Genomic DNA, 25878 nt, shown 5'->3' with positions numbered 1-25878 from the left:
AGGCAGGTTGCGACAATTGATACAAGGAGAGAATTCTGGTGCTAACCGTAGGCGGAGGTTCGCTGGCCTCTTGTGAGGTGAGCATCATCCGCGCAAGCATCGGCGATGGGCTTGCAGAAGCCATGCGAATCCTGGTTGTGGACGGGGAACTGCTCGGGAACGACCTAATTCTGAGGATAGACTTAATTACACAGCTGGGTGGAATCACTGTGGACGGCACCGGCAAGATAGAGTTCTCCCGACGTGAGAAACACGTTTCCGTCGCGATTGCCCTCGACGAGCCTGACTTTCATGCTGAGTATGACAGGGACACTAACGCGGAAGTGGTCGAGCAATCAGCCACCGATATCTTCGCGGAACCGACTTTCAGAGTGCCCCCCTCTAACGTGGCTCAAGGGGCAGTATGAAGAACTGCAGACGTGGATCAACAACAGCTGGCTGCTTCCATAGCCGTAGGATGAGCTTACGCCACCACGAGGGCTGATTCCCCTGATGGCCGTCTTTCAAGAGAGCAAACAGAACGTCCGACCCGTTATGGACCACGGTGAGCTTAACAAATACGTCGACCCGTACACGGCAGAAGCTGATGTTTGTGCGCTCAAATTAAAGGTGGTAGAGGCATCAGGGGTCTGACGTGACAATTTTAGGTCTTCACAGGACCTGCCTACAAACACGCGTTGAAAAAGCGCTGTGTCCATTTCAGACTGTTGAAATTAAGGGAACCTGCTATTGTCTGACCAGGCTGGGGTTTGGTCTCAACGTAGCACCAGGCATTATGGCGGCGATTATGCACGCGATCCGGCAACAGGATGCGGCTGTGCGATAGGCAGCATCGACATACATCGATGATATCTTTGCAAATGAGAGGCTTATATCTGCCAAGTCGGTCAAAGAGTACTTCTAGAACATAGGATTGACATGCAAGGAACCGGAGCGTCTTTGAGGCGGGGCAGAAGTGTTTGGCCTGCGCGTGAGCGGTAGTGAGGAGGAACTCTGCTGGAGGAGAGTTGGTGACGTTCCGGAGGTCCAGTCCAACTTCACTCATCGAGCTGTTTTTTCTGTTTGCGAAAAACTGGTAGGCCACTTCCCTGTGTGTGGTTGACTCAAGGTGGACGTGGCGGCCATAAAACAAGGTGCAACATCTGTACCGTCTGGATGGGACGATGAAGTACACGATGCCACCCTACGAAGCATGCTGACGGAGACTGTGGTCAGGGTGACACGTGATGGCCCTGTGCGAGGGAAATGGTGCGTCCACCGAAATGAGTTAACGGTCTGGATGGACGCTAGTTAACTAGCCCTTGGAGTTTCCCTTGCGGTTAATGATTTCATTATCGAAACGCCTTCTGGCTTCGGCTAGAGAATGATTCTAGGCACATAAACCTGGCTGAACTTGATGCCACGTTGAAGGGAGTTAACCAGGCGCTTTAGTGGCAAGCTAAGGTACTACATATTATCACGGACTCTGCATGCACTCAATGGTGGATAACCGATGCATTGTCTGGAAGAGCACGAGTGACCACACGAGCAGCGAGTGAGATGGTAATACGAAGGCGGCTCGCCACCCTGACTATTGAGACCGAGACTATTGAAGATTGTGACCTGTCCATAGACGTAGTGTTGATCAGATCTGCGATAAACAGAGCAGATGTGTTGACACGAATATCTTAACGGTGGCTGCTGGCTGATACCCGGAGAGGTTCTGAGATTCAGCAACGATCAAGTGGAGCCGTCGCGTGTAATGTGGATGCGGATCGTGTCATGGAGATTTATTCGCAGTGCGAGCACCCTGTATTTTGCTCAGATGATTGACCCAGAAGTGGAAAAGACAGATGTTAGGAGAGCAGTGAGAAGTTACGAGGCATGCCAATCAATCGACCCAGCTCCGATACAGTGGAAGAGGGGCAGTTGGAAGTGAGCGGCACGTGTCAGAGGGTGTTCATGGATATCACATATTACGGTAGCAATAACCTTCTCACCCTCATCGATTATGGACCTACGCGTTTCACAGTCTGGAGACCACTCGAACGCCAGGAGTCCTTCTACTTTATTCACTAACTGCCATCTGTGTTCTTTAAAAGAAGCGTACTCGAAGAGCTGCTAACGGACAATGGCCCAGCCTTCTGCAGCCATCAGGTCAGACAGTTCCTAGAGGAGTACGGAGTGCGGCTGCAACTGAGATGTGCTCATGTGCCATCTGGAAACGGTATTGCTGAGAGAAGCCATCGCAGCGTCAAAAGAATTGAGGACAGTAAATGGTATACCATCTTAGAAGCCGTGTACTGGTACAACATCACGCCGAAGAAAAAGCGTCTCTCCAGGAACAGCGCCTGCAAATATGATCTACCAATACCAGGTCCGGGAAAAAGGAATCTACCCCGACAGAGCAATCGCCAACGAGGAAGAGCGGGGTCGTAAACCAACGAGGATCCTGTCTGGGTAAAGCCGCCGGGAAGCCGGTGCACCGACAGGTATCATCGAGGCCGAGTGACCGACGTGGTGAGTCAGCAGTGCGTCCTGATTACCGGTGTGCTCCGTCAAGTTAGGGACATGCGGCTGGCGACACAGTTGCAACCGCCACTGGACGAGGGGAGCGACTCTGGGTCTGAGGTCAGTGGACTATCGCTCTGGTTCGGACCAGCCCCATCAAGCAGTGACTTAGATATCAGTAGCCCCCAGGAGGTGCGGTGTTCCTCGACCATCAAACTACGGATGAAAGCTCACGTGAAGACGAGTCCTGCACTGTCTCCTTTCAGAGAAGCACCCGGCTATCTGCCACCTCCCTGCTATCTCTGTGATTATGAGATCAGGGAATAGTATGAGGAAAATAGGAACGGCCTACCTTTCAAACGCCCTCGTGTATGCCTTTTCTGTGGGTGGGACGAAAAGAGATCTAAGATGGCGTCCATAAGGTTGTAATACGGCCTTAAATGATCTCGGGCGATCTCGCAAAATCGCGCTGCACGCATGCAAATAAGCTGTGCAGGGCTCTATAAAGCAGGTCGTTTGGAGGTGTTTGGGAGGATTTTTTTTTTTTACACATTGTTTTGCGTTGTAGCGGTTCGTTGCTTTGCACCAGACATTTTGAAACACGTTGGCACGTTGAGTCATGCGGAAGAGAGAAAGAAACGTATCACTTGGGATATACCTCTCACAATAGAGATAGAAATAATCGTACTTAAAGGGTCGGTTAGAATCTTAAGAACTCTTGGTTTGGCTATTAGATAGCGGATGAATGTTTTGCATCAAGCAGAATGCCCCATCCCCAACAAAAACAAAATGATAAGAAAATTGAATAAAAAGAAAGGATTATTACAAAAAAAAACGAGTTTATTCACTCCACTTTAGTCTAATAATAGTAATAGTGTATACATGTGGCGACTACAATATTGTAAAATAGGCATTATAATAATGGCGAGCGATCATTTCGTTTTGATAATGTTGTGTCTGAGCAATGGGGCAATTTTAGATTCTTATCTTATCTTTACAAACATACATTTGTGATTTTCCGATGTCTCGTGACAATCAAAACAAATACTTAGAGTAAAAAACAAATTAACTTTACTATACTAAGTTAGATCTGTTTTATTCTTGTTATATATATATATATATATATATATATATATATATATATATATATATATATATATATGTGTGTGTGTGTGTGTGTGTGTCTGTGTGTGTGTGTGTTTTTTTAAGAATATGTAACTATTCGTCCACGCATCGCAGTAAGAATCTTCTCATTTTCTGTCGGTCCGTTCTTCGGTTTGACTTGCTTGATATTGAAATAGATATGTCTTTTCTAAAGACACAGATTAAATAGACTCATCTTATTGCGTAACAAACCGCGGACCCACGTATGCAAATGCATACGAAATGACGTCATCGGTAAAGAAAAAAAGACAATAAAAAAGAAGAAAGAGGAAGATCACGTCAGAGACGTGAATAACGTTCACAATCACGCGAGAGGCGTCGATGACGTTCGAGAAGACGATCACGTGAGGGACGACACAGCGGTAACAAGAGAATGAAGAAATAAATGTCGATGTGAAACAAATAAAAGCGAGTTGAAGTTCTATTATTTGTCTCCTTTGCAACTGAGAATACAACGCGTTGGTTCTTCTTATAACATTACAATTTTAAATGTGTCTAAACATCTCAATAGGCATCTGTACGTCCGTCTGTCTATCTGTCACGGTTTAAATTTGAAATAGAATTTATATCGTTAAACACGTAGGATAAATGGACTGATATTACGTTTCTGAATTTTTTAGATGAAGATAGAAGATATTCGAATATTTGGATTCTTTTGACTACTGTTCTCGTCTTGAGTCTTATATTCACAACGGCTCGGTCAATGTAACTCGGCAACCTGCACGAAATTTAAAACGGAACGCTCTGTTTAATTAATGGGAGTAGCATGCTCTCGTTCTGTCAGCCATTATTGGGTAGAAGTCCTAAGTAACTTGAAATTCTATTTGGAGTATCACTCTCACTAAAGATTGAAACTTCAAACTTTAGAAGAATATAACTTTTTACAATTGAATTTTACAAAGTACTTCATCCAATATACTACAAGTCCCTGCAGATTCTCGTGTTCGACAGAAAATTTTCCGAGTTCGACAAGATATAACTGAAGAAAGTTGAAAGTTACATGGACCGAAACGTTGCAAAAAAAAAACTCAAGATGAGAACAGAAGTCTGAAAAATGCAAACAGTACGAATGCATATTCAAAATTAAAATAGCATTTTTACCGATACAAGTACGAATCTGGTATGCATATCTGATGAATAAACATTGTTGCTTTTTTTTGCAAACATGCGGGATTATTTTGGTAATAACACTGAGGAGAATGATCTAAGAAACCAGATAATAAAAATATACAATGTTACAAGAAACGGCATAAAGTGGAGAGATGTGTCTCTTTCGTCTTCCACGCCCTTTACACAGAAATACGTTGCTAGTTTCTCTTTGTCTTATTGTTTTTTTGTTGTGGTTTTTGTTTTATTTGTTTTGTTTTGTTTTTGTTTTTTTTGCAAAGGCCACTCGACGATAAGGCTTAATGAGTGTATGGTAGTCAATAGGACAATATCGTAGTCATCGTTAGTAGTGAAAATTTGGTAAATTTGATTACCTAAGGGGACGGCTCATCAAGAAATTGTTTACGTTGGACTTGAAGACGACCATATTGTAGTCAGTTGGAAAGCAGGGAAACGGAGTTCCACATGCATGTAGTTCTAAGAAAAAAAAACTTTGTTACTGGAATCCAAGCTTAGGTTTAGGCACAGATAAATAGTAGAGGAAATTATTGATAGTGGTTTCAGCTAGACGAATGTTTTTCGTGGACGTTTGGCAAGGGAGACAATAGATTGGAGCTCAGACGAGCGCTTGCTATGAAAATAACGATAAAGCAAAGACAGGCTCGCAACGTCTCTTCTGTGGAATAAGTGGTGCAGGGAAAAGAAAATGGCATCCTCCCACTAGACTACGAAATCTATTTTCAACTCTGCCAAGGCATGATAAGTATTTTAGCAGCTTCGACCTAGGTGTGGCAACATCCTTGGACGTACTTATACAGGTTGAAAATTGCATCAGCAGTGAGATATTTGCTGGAGCGGTAAAAAGATCCCACCATTTTTCTATCGACCTTGGCAACGGATTTTATGTACGTGTTCCATTTCAGATCAGAAGTAAGATCAGACCTAGAAACTTGTCAAAACATGGAATCTTCCCAAAACGAGAACAATTCATTTTAATTGATGGCATGGGGGGGTAAGAGCGTTAATGATGAAAAGATAGAATCTTGGTTTTAGATGCACTAAAATTAACCAGCCACCTTTTACCCTATTTTACCAAGTGCTCAAGATTAGAGGAAAGAGAATAAGAGAGAACTTGGTGGCTTACGGCTTTGGTATTGTTGCCATAGACGGTAGTGTCATTAGAATAAATCTCTAGCGAATGATTTTAGAGTCTTATTTGGGAGATCATTAATGCAAATCAAGAAGAGAATTGGGCCCAGGATAGACTCGTAAGAGACTCCAGCCTAAATACTGTGAGCTTCTAATTTCTGCTCATCAACCACTATTCTTATTAATCTATCAGAGAGAAATGATTTAATAATTGAGAAGACATTTCCAACTTTAACGTGGCTGAAAATCTTGTGGAGGGGAACTTTATACAATACGCTATCAAAGGCTTTTGCTATGTCAAGAGCAATTTCCCTAGAAAGGAAGCTACCGTCGAGAGATTATCTAATCCTATGAGATATAATCGTTAACACATCTGCTGTAGATCTAGCAGAACGGAAACCATGTCAATAAAAATATTATTTTTGCTTATGTGGTTGACTACTTCTCTATTTAACACAGATTATAGCAACTTACTCATGACACATAGGAGACTTATTGGTATGTACTGAGAGGGAGATGACCGATCACCTGAATTCTTAAAAACGAGGTATACTGATGAGTTGTGCGTTGGGAAGCAATTTTCTTTAAAACAATTGAATTCCTTAAGATCCTCTAGCCTTTTTAATATATGTATACTTAATTATAATCTTAAAATAAATTTTTAAACTTTCCCAAACATTATAAAGATTATATCTAATACCTAATTCTATTAGTTTTATCCTATGATTTATTATACACACACACACACACACACACACACACACATATATATATATATATATATATATATATATATATATATATATATATATATATATATAACAAGAATAAAACAGATCTAATTTAGTATAGTAAAGTTAATTTGTTTTTTACTCTAAGTATTTGTTTTGATTGTCACGAGACATCGGAAAATCACAAATGTATGTTTGTAAAGATAAGATAAGAATCTAAAATTGCCCCATTGCTCAGACACAACATTATCAAAACGAAATGATCGCTCGCCATTATTATAATGCCTATTTTACAATATTGTAGTCGCCACATGTATACACTATTACTATTATTAGACTAAAGTGGAGTGAATAAACTCGTTTTTTTTTGTAATAATCCTTTCTTTTTATTCAATTTTCTTATCATTTTGTTTTTGTTGGGGATGGGGCATTCTGCTTGATGCAAAACATTCATCCGCTATCTAATAGCCAAACCAAGAGTTCTTAAGATTCTAACCGACCCTTTAAGTACGATTATTTCTATCTCTATTGTGAGAGGTATATCCCAAGTGATACGTTTCTTTCTCTCTTCCGCATGACTCAACGTGCCAACGTGTTTCAAAATGTCTGGTGCAAAGCAACGAACCGCTACAACGCAAAACAATGTGTAAAAAAAAAAAATCCTCCCAAACACCTCCAAACGACCTGCTTTATAGAGCCCTGCACAGCTTATTTGCATGCGTGCAGCGCGATTTTGCGAGATCGCCCGAGATCATTTAAGGCCGTATTACAACCTTATGGACGCCATCTTAGATCTCTTTTCGTCCCACCCACAGAAAAGGCATACACGAGGGCGTTTGAAAGGTAGGCCGTTCCTATTTTCCTCATACTATTCCCTGATCTCATAATCACAGAGATAGCAGGGAGGTGGCAGATAGCCGGGTGCTTCTCTGAAAGGAGACAGTGCAGGACTCGTCTTCACGTGAGCTTTCATCCGTAGTTTGATGGTCGAGGAACACCGCACCTCCTGGGGGCTACTGATATCTAAGTCACTGCTTGATGGGGCTGGTCCGAACCAGAGCGATAGTCCACTGACCTCAGACCCAGAGTCGCTCCCCTCGTCCAGTGGCGGTTGCAACTGTGTCGCCAGCCGCATGTCCCTAACTTGACGGAGCACACCGGTAATCAGGACGCACTGCTGACTCACCACGTCGGTCACTCGGCCTCGATGATACCTGTCGGTGCACCGGCTTCCCGGCGGCTTTACCCAGACATATATATATAACTACCGTTAATTTATTATAATTACTTTTAATTAATATGTTAAAATTATTATCATAATTATTATAATAATTATTATAATAATTATTATTGCAATTATTATTATTATTATTATTATTATTATTATTATTATTATTTCCATTACCACTGATAACGATATTATCACCATCGATGTAGTTATTATTGTTAATATTATTATTATTATTATTATTATTATTATTATTATTGTTAATATTATTATTATTATTATTAGTAGTAGTAGTAGTAGTAGTAGTAGTAGTAGTAGTAGTAGTAGTAGTAGTAGTAGTAGTATTGATACTTCTTATAAACTTTTTTCTTCTATCTACTCAGCTTGCTGTCTAGCTCACATCTGTTACGCTTACAATGTGCGAATTTTGACGCATAGCTTAATTATTTCAAGGACAATCTGTCTAGGTCACTTTTACTTTTGTTTTCGTTGTACTTTCGCAAGTCTTTTAATAAAGTTTTCCGTCATCAGTAAATTTGTTAATCAGCCAGAGAAAATTTCGTTACACCGGTGTCGCTATCCCTAAGTGAATATTTTTTTTTTACAATTCGAAATAATATTTCTTCCTCGGTTACTTGCAAACGAGATCTTACAACAGATTTGGATTACACACTTTGGATTTTAGATTTGATGGATTTGTCAACATTATAAATCCTATTTCTTATGTTCATTTCGTCTTGAAAATACCTAGCTACTCAACGTCCTTTCATCTGAATTTTTAATCATTAATTTTCATTCATTTTTCACTGCTCATTTCTTTTCCCTATTTCATGAACGCTTTGCACTAAAACTTGTTTTACATTTATGACTAGTTTTCATATAATGAAGTTTCAATTTATGCCAGTACCAGCAAATTCATAGATTCATTATAATATTCAATTGCTAATATCTTTCCTCTAACGAGATGAACGCATTTCTTTGAAACTTTGTGGATTAAAGAAAAACTTAATATTTCTTATTTGATTATCTGTCGAACAATAAATCAATGTAAAATATAATGTACGATCTTAAATTGTGTGTTTTCTGGGACAAGCTCTATTTCCTATTTTGGTTGCATTGAGCTTTTTTATTTAGTTGAAATTACTATATAAATAATAATATATACATTCGCTTTAAGTTTACAGAAGTTTTGGCTTGTAAACCTAATTTTTACTTCTTGATTTTATACATTATATATATAAATCAATAAATAAAAAATATGACGTTATAAAACTGTATAATAATAATATATATAGATGTATTTATTTATTCATCAATTTGGGTGTAGGTAAGTGAGAACTCTTTAGACGATGGTATTTCGAAGCCTAATGCTTCTCGTCAAAAAAGGAGATGCGATGTCTATCTACATAGGAGCAACATAAAATATTGAGGTTAATTGAGGGAGCTAAAATGATCTTTGCGATATAGGAGGAATATAGTTTTTATTATATAACGCAGATAGGTATACGGCATACCTGCCATAGTGGGCTCATTATATAAGGACAAAATGAGTGATTAGACATCCTGAAAGAATACAGGGTACGTTAATTGAAGGCAGATGCTTGTTTAATCATATGTATTAAAGGGTTATAGGTATGGAACAGCTGTCACATTACATGTTCGCTGGTGATATAGCACTGATGGAACACTCTCTTCAGAAACTAAATGACATTCTAAACGACATCCAGTCTAAGAGCGAACCTGTTGGCCACAACATGCATCTTGAGAAGACTAAGGTAATGTTAAACCAGCACGCTGCTAAGTCGCCAATAATTGTTGATGGGAAGACCATTGAAGAAGTTGAAAGCTACATCTACTTGGGGAAGAAAATTACGAAATATGGAGATCTCCCTGTAATAAAGAGAAGGTTAGCATTGAGATTAGCATCTTTTGGAGAAAGAGGAGAATATCACGAGAAGCCGAAAATCATATATGTCATTCAAAGAGAAGATCTTCAATTACTATGTACTACCTGTGATGATCTACAGTAGTGAAACATGGGCCCTGACAACTCGCCAAAATGAAATCTTGGTGGTGGCACAAATGAAGATGGACAGGATGTTAGGCATCAGTCTACAAGACAGAAAGGCGAACATCTGAATCCGCCAAAAACAAGAGTTATTGATATCAATACTGCCATCAAAACATCCAAACACAGATGGGCAGGGTATGTAGTTAGACATCACGACAACCGATAGTCCATCAGGACAACGGAATGGACACCTCGTGAACATCAGAGGCCAAAGCAAAAAACAAAAACGAGACGGAGGGACAACCTGATACAACACATGGGTCCCACGTGGCAGCGAATACCTCAGGACAGAGTTAGATTGGGTTTTTGCGCTTTAGTCTCAATTATTCGAGTTCACGCCCCCCCCCTCAAACTTTTGGGGGATTTTTCAAACACCCGGGCACCGCCGGACCGTTCGTATTGCATCACATTTATTTTTTTTTGTTTTTTTTTTACGGTGTTTTTAAATAGTTTTAACATTATTTGTTTTTATAATATTTAAACAGGGTTATTACTTCGCTTTGTGTTCATTTTACCACCCCCTAATCATACACGCCTCTAAAAATCCGGGCAACGCCGGGTAAACCCCCCCACTAGTAGATAATAAAGTTATAAGGGATACAAAGTTATTAAATATAGGAGGATAAAAATAGGGAAATAAAATCGATATTAAAATAGATAGAAAAATAAGAGCAAAAATATAAATATCTAAAAGTAGCCAAATGGCACAAACAAAATGTAAATTCGACAACTGAAAAATATACAGTAGGTAAACGTTCTTGGAGGCAAGGGATGGCGATGTTTTGCAAAGTTTTATTTTGGTATTTTTTTAATGCAAAGCAGTATCAAAATATTTTATAAAAAAAAATAAGAATTACAGTCTCAGTCCAGATTAAGATGATGATTCAAGGAAACATGTTGCTATTTGTGGTGGAGCATTTGCAATTTTAGGATATTAGCACTTAATTAATATACATTACCTCATTTTTTCAGGATTAGAGAATTTGGAACGGCAAGTTTATTCCAATATGTAATTTTTTGTCCCAAGATTCTCATCTCCTGGGTGTATATATGTTGGTCCTTGGTTGATGATGTAGGTAATGCTGATGTAAAATTGCGAATCCCAAAAAGATCCAAGTAATGTATTGATAAATTCCGGGAGTAACTCTTTGTTATCTAAAAGCTTATTATTATAAACTCTTTGTTATATAAAAGCTTATTATTATAAACTCTTTGTTATATAAAAGCTTATGCAAAATAATTGAAATAAAATGTAGCAGAGTCCGAGGCTGAAGCAAATGAAATTTGCTGATAGGAACCATGCTAAAATACACAGCACGATATGAATTCATATGATCTCAAGTACAATCTTTTGAGCTTTTCATCATCCCAATAAAACTTGTCTTAAAGAATTGATCTTATTATCTTTCTTTAAATCCCCCAGTGGCGGCAAAAAGAAAGTCCGCACTTGTAATTTTTTCAAAATTTTAAATTTAAGCTAAATTTAATGTAACTGTTTAAACAACATATAACTCATTTGATTTGAGATTTATTCCTCTATGATTGAATCGGTTCATGTTTGACATTTAATTGAAATATTCTAGTGTTCACGTCAATAAAAAAATAAATTCAAATTGAGGAGGCGAAAAGAAAGTCCGCAGCAACAAATTCGTTTAAAACCAGTTTAAATTATCGCCCATAAATGTTTGAAATATCCATCAACGGGCAACAAAGCATCTCTAATCGTAATTGTTGTTTTTCTAGATTATACAACGTAACATTTAGTCCATATGCCACCACTTTCTCTTAGTGATCGTCAGGGGCTCATTAATCTCCTCTTTTCTGGTTTATCGTATCGAGAAATCGGTCGCAGATTAAAATATGATGAGAAAACGGTACGAAAGACTGCAAAAGCACCAAAACATCGGCAGTGTTCGTGATATCCATAAATCTGGTTGTACTAGAGTTACTTCTAACAGGGAAGACAATGTTATCAAGATCTGCAGCCTAAGAAACAGATTTGAAACGGCTCCCTAAATCCAACAACAGTGTAATCTTGTTAAAAAGTGCTGTCTTTCTACTGTCAAGAACAAAATAAAGGCGAGGATGTTGTAAGACGCAGGCCAATGATTTCTGTAAAGAACAGAAAGCGCCGTCGGGACTTCGTCAGATGCAATGAAGATCATGACTCTTCATATTGATTAAAAGTGCTTTTCAGCGACCAAAGCAAGTTTAATAGGCTAGGCAGTGATGGTAGGCAGTACATCCGTCGGAGGAAGGACGAAGAATTTAATCCTAGGTGCTCAGTTTCAACGCTGCAAGGTAGTGTAGGTTCTATTTTGGTGTGTGGCATTATTAGTACCAATGGTCCAGGGCCTATAGTTCGCTTAAGTGCATTAATATGTTGACTGAGCATTTTCTACCCTACTTTGGTCGGAACTTGGATGATAATCCCATGTCAAGAGGTTCCTGGAAGAGCATGATATTCCATGTTTCGATTAGCCTGCACAATCTCCAGACCTCAATCCTATCAAAAACGTATGACATTACATCAAGCAATAGCTACGCAATGATAAAATTTCAAATTTGGAAGAACTTTGGACAAAAATTAAAAAGTGAGATGCCCTTTCCCCTGAGTATTGCTGCAGACTAATTCAAGGAATTCCCAAAAGATTGCAGCCTGTCAAATTGCAGAAGGGCTATGCTACTAAATATTAACTAGTTCATTGTGTTTCTGTTGTATTTGTGTTGCATTAATGTCCAAATGTTACATTTAACTAACAATTTTCCATTGTGTGGACTTTCTTTTTGCCTCCTCAATTTGAAGTTATTATTTTTCAATTGACGTGAACACTAGAATATTTCAGTTAAAAGTCAAATATGAACAAGTAAAATTATAGAAGAATAAAAGGCGAATAAAATGAGGTATAGGTTGTTTAAACAGTTACATTAAATTTAGCTTAAATTTGCAGTTTTTTAAAAAATTACAAGTGCGGTGTTTCTTTTTGCTGCCTTTGTATATATAGGATGTCCCAATAAAATGCATACATTCTTTCAATGATTATAAAACCAACATTTATTATAAGAAAGAAAATTTTCATACATCAAAATACTGTGAACAAATATAGAAACCAGAAACTGTTCAAATTATTGGCCATTGTTGTCCATGAACAGTTGGACACGTTCACTGATTGAATCGAAAACATTCCTAATCAGTTCAATAGGTATGTTGACACATCTTCTTTCAATAGTTGTATTCAACCCATTCATTGTAACTTGTTTGTTTTGTGAACCCTGTGTTTAACATCCCCTACTCACCCCCAAAAAAGAAAAAAATCTAGGGGGGGGTCAAATCCGGTGAGCGTCGATAGTATTCGATACTTTCTTTTCGTCCTGACTATCTATTTCGTAGGTGATTATCAAGATATGCTGTTATTGTACGATGATAGTGGGGAAATGGTCCGTCCTGCTGGAAGTGGCATTCCTTCTTCTAAAAGATCTCTTGGGAACGTGGTATAGCCTATTCATGTAGCAAGTTAAGATAATTTAAAGCGTGTATACATTTTATTGGGACATCCTGTACACACACACACACACACACACACACACATATATATATATATATATATATATATATATATATATATATATATATATATGAATGTTAAATTTCACTTATTTCGTGATGAGGGAAGGAGCGTGAGATACTCGGCAGATCTAATCACACTGATCCTGCTGACTGTGAATGACTATAAATATGCATATATAAATACATTGTTTACATTTACTTATATCGACTATGTAATTTTATAAACTTTTTAGGTCACCTAGTTCACTCAATTATTGTGATAAATAATTCAGAAAAATCAAAATTTTATAATAAATAGGTTTACTATTTTATAGCTTGTCTGGACTAGACAGAGACTTCGGCTAGTATTAAATGGCCAAATATCATTAACGAGAAACCTTGCAAGTAACTATTTCCTGTATCAGTTACAGAATGGTCTGCCTTTTATTACTTTATTCTTTGTGATTTCTGTCATTTGGTCAGTTTTTGTAGATGCTTCGTAATTGAAAACTGACCTTTTATAAACAATGGCAGACAGCATTTCGTAATCTCTTTAAGGTTTTGTATTCTTTTACTAAAGCCACAGTTATTAGAAAAAATAAACTGTCAAGATATTTTTATCAGAAAAGAATGTCTTCTCATAAATTGTTTTGCAGAAACATGATGAATGGAAAGAAATTTGAACAATTCTTCTTCATATTCTTTCTTTATATTTAATTCATAAGTATCTTCTACGTCTGTTTCTTTTTTTTTCTTGTTTTTTTTTCTTAGTATAATTTTCCTACAGTTCTCTTTTTGGTTACTTTATATTTCTTTTTCATAATTATCTACTTCTATTTCTATTGCTTTCATATCGTCATACTTTATCTTTTCCTTCTTCTGCTTTATTTTCTAGTTTATAATACTACTACTACTTCTTATTCTTATTAATAGTAGTAGTAGCAATAGTAGTATTCGTTTTACTTCGTTTTCTTTTTTCTTTGTCCTTCACTTATATTTTTTATTTTATTTCGTTCGTTTACTTCTTTTTTTATCATTATTATGCACTTCATCTCCTCCAATTCTACTTCTTCTTCTTCTTCTTCTTATTATTATTATTATTATTATTATTATTATTATTATTGTTATTATTATTTATCTTCTACTTATTTGCTTCTCCTTTATCCTTTTGCGCCATGATCATTTCTTTTATTTAATTTGTTTTCCTTCTTCGACTTCTACTTTCTACTACTTAGTAATCGTATCCTATTGTTTTTATTCCTTACGTTTCACCCTCTTTACTCTGTCAGCACGTAGGCCAAGAAAATGTATTTTGTTTGAATTTCAATCGTTCGTGATAGACGCCATGCAGAAGGAGACGCTTTATTCAACGTTACTCTATCACATCCGTTCTCAAACACATATTCAAATCAGTCATCTCAAACCGAAACTTTAATGTCGCATTACCATAATAAGCCAATTGGATTACGGACGTTTACTGATTCAATTACGAATGAAGTCTTTTTTCATGGAAAATCGTCTTTCTGGAATAAAATACTATGAAGCTACGTCCCTATCGACTACAATATAATCCTCTCCAAATCTAATGTAAAAAAATACTTCGCTTGGCTAATCAATTCGTCTAAAGAAATCCATCAATATATCCCGGTTTTCTTGTGATGGCGCCCATTGTCCATCTGAAAATTACTTTAACATTTATTCTCGAGTCACCTCTGAGTTTTGATAGTTAGTGATTCATTAGCAATGAAAAGACACCTATAATGCAAAAAGACATATGTAATGCAAACTTCAAAAGAATTTTCCTTTAACACATACTATTTACATTCCACCATTCATTTATATATATATATATATATATATATATATATATACTAGCAAAAGTACCCGTCGTTGACTGGGTTCAAAAACAGCCTACAGAAAATGGACTCTGATTTATGAAAGTATGATAGGTTATGAAAAGGAAGGGTAGTAAAGAGATAGCTTCGAATTTGAGGGTATCAAAACCAAAGCAAAATATGATGAAAGTAAAAATAAAATAGATAAACCCCATAATTTATTATACCATACCTGTTCACACTGAAAGACTTATCACAATATTCTGTGGATCTATATTAAAAAATCTTGTTAAACTTTGTGATATATTTCCATTCTATGGAGGTCAGGTGCGAACGAACACCACATAATTATATTATACCATATTTCTTCAAACTGAAGCATAATTATCAAAGTATACTTACGCAGATAGATATGAAAAGCCTTTATTAATGTTTGTGCCTATTTCCATTCTATGGAGGCCAAGCGCGAACACAGATCCCACAATCTTATTATACCATCCCTATTTAAGTTAAAATATACTTATCAAAGTATTATTATGTACATCAATATCAAAAACACTTGTAAACGTTTTTTTTTATTTTTAAATCTTTTATGTGGACTAGACGCGAACGCAGACCCCACAATTTTAATAAAGCACCGTTCTACCAGATCAAACATACCCATTACTGTGTCTCGATACATCTTCTATCATTATATGTAATCAGTTTTTTAAAATAGTCAACCATATAGGATCCTATTCGTTACCAGACACACACACATTCAGCTTTATATATATATGTATATAAGTATGAGTTTATATATATATATATTTATATATATACTTATGCATATATACTTATATACTTATATATGTATATATGTATATATACTTAAATATATATACTTATAAATATATACGAACATATATATATATATATATATATATATATATATACATAATTTCTATTATATATTACCAGTTAAATTGTGTTATATAATCTTTTCGTGCAATCTAATCTCGGTAAAAAAAGTCGCCCATTATTGAATCAAATCGATTGATTGTCTGCTATAATTGGAGACCTATCGCGGCGCACCGAGAAGAAATTTCACGTCTTCCGGCAGTAACTTAGTGACACAGAGTCCACAAAATATTGTAGTCTACATTGCACTGTAAAAAACCTACTGTTGATTTTATATATATATATATATATACATATATATATATATATATATATATATATATATATATATATATATATATATATATATATATATATATATATATATAAATTCAATATGGCGTAATGGAAAAATAAAATTGTATTTGTAGCCTCTCTTCAAAATTTCGGATTTTAATCATGTCAAATCACACTTTAATACCTTTTGACAGATTAACTATTGCTATTTCTTCTGATGAGTGAAGGGCATAATAGATTCACTGATTGATATAATAATTAAGTGATTTATTTTGCGCTACGAAACAGATACTGTCAAGGATTGTATAAGTCAACTGAATTAAATTATAAGACGATCAACACCATGAATTTTGGAATATAACTTTTTGTCATTTATTCTCTCTCTACTTATATACATATATATATGTACACATATATATGTACACATATATATATATATATGTTATGGCTTGAATTAAGGTTTAAAATGCAAAAATTCAAGTATTATGCTTCAATTGTGCTTTAAACAGAAATGTTAATTTCGAATGCGCCTCTGTCATATCAAAAAATTTACTTTTGATTTTATAAGTCGGGCTTTTTAGCTTGTATTGTAATAAAACCTTTTAAATGCACTTCTGATGTTAGGCTGTGTAAGGATAAAATCGCTTGGTTCTTTTTTCATCTGATTTTTTTCGATTATCGATATTTATCTGACACATTTTTATACAAAACCCAAGAACACTGCCAGGCACATAAGTACCTTCTTGTAAAATTTTATAAAAATCGACCCAGCCGTTTTTGAGTCCATGGGGGACGAACTCACTCTCTCTCTCTCTCTCTCTCTCTCTCTATATATATATATATATATATATATATATATATATATATATATATATATATATATATATAATATGCTAAATTTTAGACTTTTAGATTTTTGTTGTGTTTGGGTGTTTCATGAATTTGGTCATGTGGCGTTTGATTTTTACATATTTTCGTTTATTTTTTGTTACATCATCACAGTTCTTTGTAGACCGTTTTTCGAATGGCAATCAAATAACAGTGGATAAGTAAAAACGTGTTGTTTTATTTTAGTCTTCTCATTTAATTTGATAAGATTGTTTGTTATTTTATTTGATGTGTGTGTGTGTGTGTGTGTGTGTGTGTGTGTGTGTGTGTGTGTGTGTGTGTGTGTGTGTGTGTGTGTGTGTGTGTGTGTGTGTGTGTGTGTGTGTGTGACATCTGATTCGCTAATTATGACGTTCCCAAGCGGCTATAGATCAGGACCTTATGAGATGAATCCATACTAACTTGATGAGAATAAACTTTTATCGGCTTTGATCTTTTATTAGTACCATATTGAGCACATGACTGTAGAGATAAAAAAAAAGAATAGACGAACATAAAAATCGTTAATTGCTTTGTATTGCTCTTCACATTATATAAAATGAATATATGATCTTTCATCAAAAGATTTTTTGCGAGATTCGTAAGCGTAATTCAGTGACTGCGATCTATATTTCATGGACTCATATACTCACCCTTCGATTTCGACATATGAGGTTCTTGTAACTTCCCTTTTATTTGATCCTGTCTCTGAGTCGCAGATGCATTCCAGTGCAGCCAATGATCTTCAAAAATAATCCACAAATAGTACAAGCGTTTGAATTGTTGGAGTATATTGACTGACACAGCTAATGGTACGTTTTTTTCTAGTTTAACGCAGTTTTATAATGTTGGATGCTGCATTTTTCATAATGCCATTGGAGCATGTAGACCTCCATTCATTACGATCAATTAAGGTGAGATTTATATTATAGACTAACAGGACTACCCGGCGTTGCTTGGGACAATATAAACAATGAGAAAATTGAATTTGATTTTGATTATATTTGTTATTGTTAGGAGAGCGGAATTTTTAATGTCTATGTATCATTTGCTATTTCGAACAAAAGAATATTTTACCTACCTTGGACGGGTATTACACGTATGAAATAATTGCATCTTTCCTAGGGTAGGTAATTTACAGAATGTATATGAAATAACTTTATCTTTGCAAGGACGGGTAATATACAACACATATTTAAAATAATTTTATCTACACTAAGAGGGTAATTAAAATACATATTTGAAACAATTTCACATACGTTTTTTTTTACCTCAAAACGGACATTACTCTCTCCAACCCAACAGTTAGGTTTATTCCAGCAGCTAGGAGATTGCTTTTTAATTTGTCCTTGAATCTAAGTAAATGGTCAGCATATTGTGCGGTAATCATTTTCAAGTTGACTGTGAATCAACATTTTTGGAATTATTTCGTCTTGCACACGCCACACATGGCCAGTCCAGCGCAGCGATGATTTCATGAGAAACTCAATGTTACACATGGTGAAGAGGTCTGCGTATGCAATCCTGTCGCTTATATATATATATATATATATATATATATATATATATATATATATATATAGGCAAACAGAAAGTCCTCACTTGTAATTTGTTCAAAAACTGCAAATTTAAGCTAAATTTAATATAACTGTTTAAACAAACTATTCCTCATTTAATTCGCCTTTTATTCTTCTATAATTTTACCTGTTCATATTTGACTTTTAACTGAAATATTCTAGTGTTCACGTCAATTGAAAAAATAACTTCAAATTGAGGAGGCAAAAAGAATGTCCGCACAATGGAAAATTGTTATTTAAATGTAACTTTAGGACATTAATGCAACACAAATACAACAGGAACACAATGAACTACTTAATATTTAGTAGCATAGCTCTTCTGCAATTTGACAGGCTGCAATCTTTTGGGAATTCCTTGAATTAGACTACAGCAATATTATTATCGTCGTTTTCGGTCTTATTTGTATTTTTGTTAATTTTTTAATTTATTATTTGGTTTAATTTTGGTTAATGAGAAATGAGTTAGTGTTTTAATGCAAACCGGAAGTAGCAATGGTAGCGACACTAGTTAGATCTGAGTTAGAATTAGACACAAGGTCGGTTCTTAATGTAAATAAAACATAGCATTGCCAAAAGGGGCACTGTACATTCGGACAAAATTTTAATTGACTCTATCTGGAATTATTTCTGCCTCACTGATCGGTCGGTGTTATAACAAATACGTCACTGTGAATTTTTTTTTTATTTGACATGATGTAAAAAATATACATTGCAAGTAATTATACTCAAGGCCATCAAAAGTGTGCTGAAAATGAGGGGTCGTTGGCAATTGTTGGTCTAATTTAACAAAGCTAACTAGTCCACTCTTTACAAGAAAAATTGCCATTACTATAATTCAACATGCACTTCAGGGGTCAGTCTACCTAAAAATATCTCACAATATATTTGAAATTTTACAAATTGTATTTTTACATAAATATATTTATTTACACATTCAATGAGAGTGTAGAGAGTTTTTGTTATGTTATTATTGGAATCATTTGAAATCAGTAATTTGTATATTTATTTATTTATTTATTTATTTGTGGACTGTTATCCTCATCTTCATATTTGTTGTTTTACGACGTTTCGGCCAACTATTCCTCTGCCCTTCGTCAGGTGATTAATGGCGACAGGATAACAATGCTAAGTCTCTTAGCTGTATCCTCAGTAATTACTGCCTTCCATAGTTGTTGTCGTCTCCACACGTTTTGGCAAACTAATCCTCTGGCCGGCTTTGGGTAGGATTGAGACCGCTATATTCAGACAATGCTCACCTGGAACCGTCGGGATTCAACGCCTCTATCCATATGAGTTTGAATAAATGAATTTAAATGATATCCGTTCTCATTTATGTTCCGTTTAAATTGACTCGTTTGACTCATTATTATTATTTTTCTTTTGGCAGTCATGCGCACCAGTGAACGATTTTTAAACGATGAGTGTAAGTAAAACAAATTTTTCTTGCAATGAATTTTTAAAAATAATAAAGAAACTAATCGAAACTCGGTCTACAGTAGCGTCCAAAACTTACTCGATCTACAGTAGCGTCCAAAACTAAGGGACAAAAAAATAAAAAAACCTAATATTTGTTAGAAATAACAACTGTGAAAAGCTGAAATTTTGACAACTGGTAGTCGTTTTCATCCGTAATAGCATACTAAAATTGTCTATCCTTTGCAAATGATTCAAATTTTAGTATGTTATTATGGATGATAACGACTACCAGTTGTTAAAATTTTAGCTTTTCACGGTTGTTATTTCCAGCAAATATCAGATTTTAAAATGTTGTCCTTTTGCTTTGGACGCTACTGTATATAAAGTTATGTATGTTATGTATATGTGTTTATATGTTTGTATTACGGGATTAAGTTCTAAACAAATTAGAAAATAATTATTAATTTGATAACACAGCTGATAGGTTGTAAAACAGTCGTGATCTTAGCTATATTTAATTCAATTTAGTTACATGCAAAGTAAGTAAAAAATTTAAATTCATGTCTCTAATTATTGTGAAGATTTAAAAAAAAATACATTAAACATAAATTAATAAATATTCCCCTAAATTTCAGTTTCTTTCAAGTATTTAAAGGGTTTCTGGAGATCATAATATAGACACAACCTCTCATTTTATATATATCAGATTTGTATCGAATTTGGTCTGTATTCATTGGGCGCCAATTAAGCAAAGTTTTTAAAGTTTTTAAATGTGTATGGACTTAGCTCAGATGGTAACGAATAATGCTGAGAAATGCATGCTTTATTTTCGATTCTAGTTGATGGAATCCAAGTCCTATTTGTATTTTTTTTTAATTTAGTAAATCACTATATATATTAGGAAAAATATAATAATTAATACAGAATTGGCTCTATAATAATAAATACAAAATTTACATAAATTAAAATATAAGATTAAAGCATATTTTACGAACGTGAAACGCTGAGCGGTTTACTTATATATATGTATATATACATATATATATATATACAAAAAATGCAATCTTTAAAAAAGGAAATTCGTCTTATAAAAATAGGGTGAAACCGAAGTTTGTCTGACTTGTTATTTTTGTTTTCTCTTCCTTTATTCTGCCGAACAGATTTTGTATAACGGAAGCAATATATATATATATATATATATATATATATATATATATATATATATATATATATATATATATCCCTCGGGATATTCGATTACACCAGGTTTCGAGAACATCCGGGCACTCCCAAGCTCATGAGTCCGCCATCGGTAATCACCTGATTAGTATAAATAGGTGTTCTGACCAATATTTCGATGGTTGGTTTTCTGTTTTATACAGTGCTAGGTCGAACTATCATCTCAATATCATTGAGGCGTTAGTCATTAATAACTCTCGACCTAGTCTGTGTAGACAAAAGATTTTGAAACATCAGTTGGAAATATTTACTGATTTAAAACCACCTGAACAGTGAGAATTATATTTTTTTTCTCTCACTGGTTTTCCAACTGAAACCAATTTCCCTCTTTCCTCATTCGATTCTTAGCTTTTAATTTATCATTCTGACGTTTCCTCTTAGAGGGTCAGACGATAAGGCCTTAAGGAAATTTTAACAATTCCACCTGCCCGTTTTTTTGTTTCTTTGATCTTTTGATTTAAATTAAATTATGTTTCCTCTGAAATTTCTCCTCCCATTTTGCTGTACCAAGACTTTACTTATATATATATATATATATATATATATATATATATATATATATATATAGAGAGAGAGAGAGAGAGAGAGAGAGAGAGAGAGAAATAAAAAGGAACAAACCGTATTATGTGTTCATCAACGTTTCGTCTTTATTTCGAGACTTCCTCTGGATGAATGAGATTAAGAAACAAAAAATACCAGTACAAAATATTTGAAAATGTTTCACGTGCACAGTGTGACGCAGTTCTATTTCAGAGAAACGGAAAAAAGACGTTGGAAATTCAAAAAGAAGGGGGAGGGCTACCGCTGTTAAAGAGAAGAAATTTTAGTGACGTCATATAGTCGTTAATGTAATTTTAAAACTATGAACGCAAGTTAATATTCTTATTGGGAAAAAGATATATCTGTTGAAATTCAAATATAAGTTTGTAACAGAAATAAAATGATTGTTTTTTATTGAATTTATTGATTGAGATTATGTGTTAATTATTACAGGGGGTGTTTGAATGGTGTGAGAAAGTTATATATATATATATATATATATATATTTATATATATATATATATATATATATATATATATATATATATATATATATATATATATATATATATATCGGGAGAGATCGGGAGAGACTTTATCCCGTTAAAAACTTGCAAATGCTAGCTCTTTGACTTAAAATGAATCCTGATGCCAAATTGATGGTTGAATATTGTTGAATTTTTGCATTAAATACTAATCCTTATTAATCTATATTAATATTTAACCGTGCATCGAACGGATTCCATAATACATAGCTTGATTCGCCTTATCAAAACAAAGGTCAATATAAAACTTCATGTAACATAGCGCGTTGCGCGAATATAAATGCATGCTTAGTGGCGTCACCGGTGGGAAGAAAAGAATAATAAAAGGAAAAAGAGAACGATCACGAGAGAGACGAGATAACATTCGAAATCTCGTGTGAGACGCGGAAAACGTTTTATATTACATGGGTAGTGTCACGGCGGTATCAATGAGGAAATAAACGCTGTTGCTACAAAGAACAATTTCGTTGGAGTTATTTCCTATTCTTTTTCTTGGTCTCCTTTGCGTCTGAGGCTGCACAAAACATGTGTTGATCCGCGGACAACATTTAACTCAGCTAGATAGCCTAGTAGTTTACAAGAAAACGTTTAGAGTAAATGTAGTTTTTTGGTGACTAATCTCTATTAATCCCTAGTGACACCTTAGCCATGCATAAAACGGATACCATAATATTTTGCTGCACCTTATTATAACAAAGGTTCATGCAAAATGTCAGTTGGGTCAAGTTATTAGTTTCCTCGAAAATGTGAGAGTAAATGTGATATTGTAGTGACTCTGCGTCAAATGAATACCATTCTATTTAGTTTGGAGTGCATTATCATAACAAAACTCCATACAACATTTCAACCAGATCGATCTAATAGTTTCCGAGAAAAAGTGAAACAAACAGAAAGATAGACAGCTTAACAGAAACACACACACACACACACACACACATATATATATATATATATATATATATATATATATATATATATATATATAAATTCAGATTTGAGATGATCAAAAGTAGGGACTAATCAATACAACGAGGTTGTAAGATAGTACTCGATAACAAGAGCAAAATATTTTTTATTATTTATTCCAGGGTAAACAGTTACATTTGATCGCTACAAACAGCCATATGTTTCAGTCAAAGCTACGTTTCCTTTTTTTATGGCGTCGAATGGTTCAGGGTCCCCTGACAAAGTCTCATTGACTGAAACAGATGGCTGTTTGTAGCGATCAAATGTAACTGTTTACCATCGAATAAATAATAAAAAATATGTGTGTGTGTTTATAACATAAATACAGACTAAACTGTTTCCAAAATATCCAAATCGTTATATATATATATATATATATATATATATATATATATATATATATATATATATATATATATATAGTCCACATACAGTACTGTTTCGTTCTGTCACCAGTACGGCTAGACTAGTACCTCTCCCTAGTCGAGGATTGAACCTACAACTATCACGTTGATACTCGGCAGTTCTACCCATCGACCCATGGGAATGGCGCTCGTAAATTATATCAACAAATGTCCATTTTGAATCAACATTCGCCCACCGCTTTTATTTTATAGTGCTCAAGCTGCTTGTTTTTATTTACAAACAGCGAGTCTCGCTTTTATAATCATTTAAATAGCGGGTGACATTCATTTACTACACCGAAAGAGAGGGGGCTTAAAATATGTGTAGTTATCTACATGCAGTACTGTTTCGTTGTATCACAACTCATCAGTACGACTAAACTAGCACATCTCGCTAGCTGAGGATCGAACCTACAACCATCATCGAGTTGTTAGTCGGCAGTTCTACCCATTGACCCATATATATATAATTAATATATATACATATATATATTTTTGTACACAGTGATCACCACTTATCAAGGCCTAGAAGCCACTCAGGGATAAGAGTTATTGCAAGTACATTACGTTAGTGTGGAGATTTGATGAAGTGTTTACTTAAGGGGGCGGTTCATTAGGAATTTGTTAACGTTGGACTTGAACACATCCAAGTTGTAGTCCGGTGGGAAGCAGGCTGACGGAACAGAGTTCCACAGGCGTGCAGTTCTAAGAAAGAAAATATATATATATATATATATATATATATATATATATATATATATATATATAAAGTTCTAAGAAAGAAAATACATACATATATATAAATATATATATGTATGTATGTATGTATGTATGTAATTGATATTCATTCTAATCATCTTACCAAATAGGTATCTAAAAATATAAATCATCGTACAATTTATAGTTCCCCATCATAACATTCCTAATATATTATGCTCTAAAAGATCACATTATCCTAGTCCTCGTTCATAAATCCAAACTACTGCTACTTCTATTTGAAAATAGTATTCAATATGTAAAGATATAGACTACTGGTGCAAAACAAATGTTTACAGGTACTCTAAATCAACATAAGATATCTTTTCTGATTATTACATTTGCTGTTACGGGCATTCTCGTAGATGAAAAGAATATTAGAAAATAAACGATGACATTTCAAAAAGAAGAACGAACAAATGTAAAAGCAATAATACAAATAAAAAGATTTAGATGGAAAAAAAGGTAGGAAGAGAAACCTGAAAGCCAAGAATCTAGAAGAATATATGTGCTCTAACTGTTCGTCATATTAGAATAATTTTTATGCATATATTGTTTTATCAATCCTTTGAGATGAGACTTTATAATTTGTGTATTCATTTTTGCAAACTATTAACGTTATCTTCATAGTTGTTGCTGTTTCGCTAATTACCCGAGGAAGGCTAGAGAATTAGTTGACTGAAATGTGGTGAAAAAAACAACTATGGATATAGGGATAACAGTCCTGAAATATGAATATACAGAATACTTTTTGTTCGCTTACATCTTTCATGTGCCTGATGTCGGAGCTGCTGCCCTACCATTTGGTGAATTAAATATGAACTATGCAATAGTTTCCAGTGGGGTCTCTCGGTGAGATATCAGTCAGAACTGCTACGGTATTTCTTTTCTTGAATATTAAGCAAAGATAGTCCGTTTACACAACTCCTGCTTCTCCTTGCAATACCTGTTCCAACCTTTTTTATACATGCTCACACGAATACGAAAAGATCACAAACATAATACACAAAGTGGAAGCTCAAACTCTCCTTTTCCAACATCATTTACAGGGGTTTGAATACATTTATAAA

General features: G+C 34.8%; 1 protein-coding gene across 1 annotated transcript in view; it reads left to right on the top strand.

The window, feature by feature from the left end:
- The window catches only part of LOC145243966 (leukocyte tyrosine kinase receptor-like), a 491379-nt gene that overhangs the window by 242282 nt on the left and 223219 nt on the right, over positions 1 to 25878 (top strand). Inside the window, exon 3 of the mRNA XM_080107096.1 lies at positions 20330 to 20365. Coding sequence (XP_079963222.1) covers positions 20330 to 20365 — 36 coding nt within the window. The remainder of the gene's footprint in view (positions 1 to 20329; positions 20366 to 25878) is intronic.

This window comes from Euprymna scolopes, chromosome 22, assembly GCF_053919585.1.
Source record: "Euprymna scolopes isolate OS-2025 chromosome 22, ASM5391958v1, whole genome shotgun sequence".
Classification (NCBI taxonomy): Eukaryota; Metazoa; Mollusca; class Cephalopoda; order Sepiida; family Sepiolidae; genus Euprymna; species Euprymna scolopes.
The sequence above is the reverse complement of the archived record's forward strand: the minus strand, read 5'-3'. Positions and strand labels throughout refer to the sequence as shown.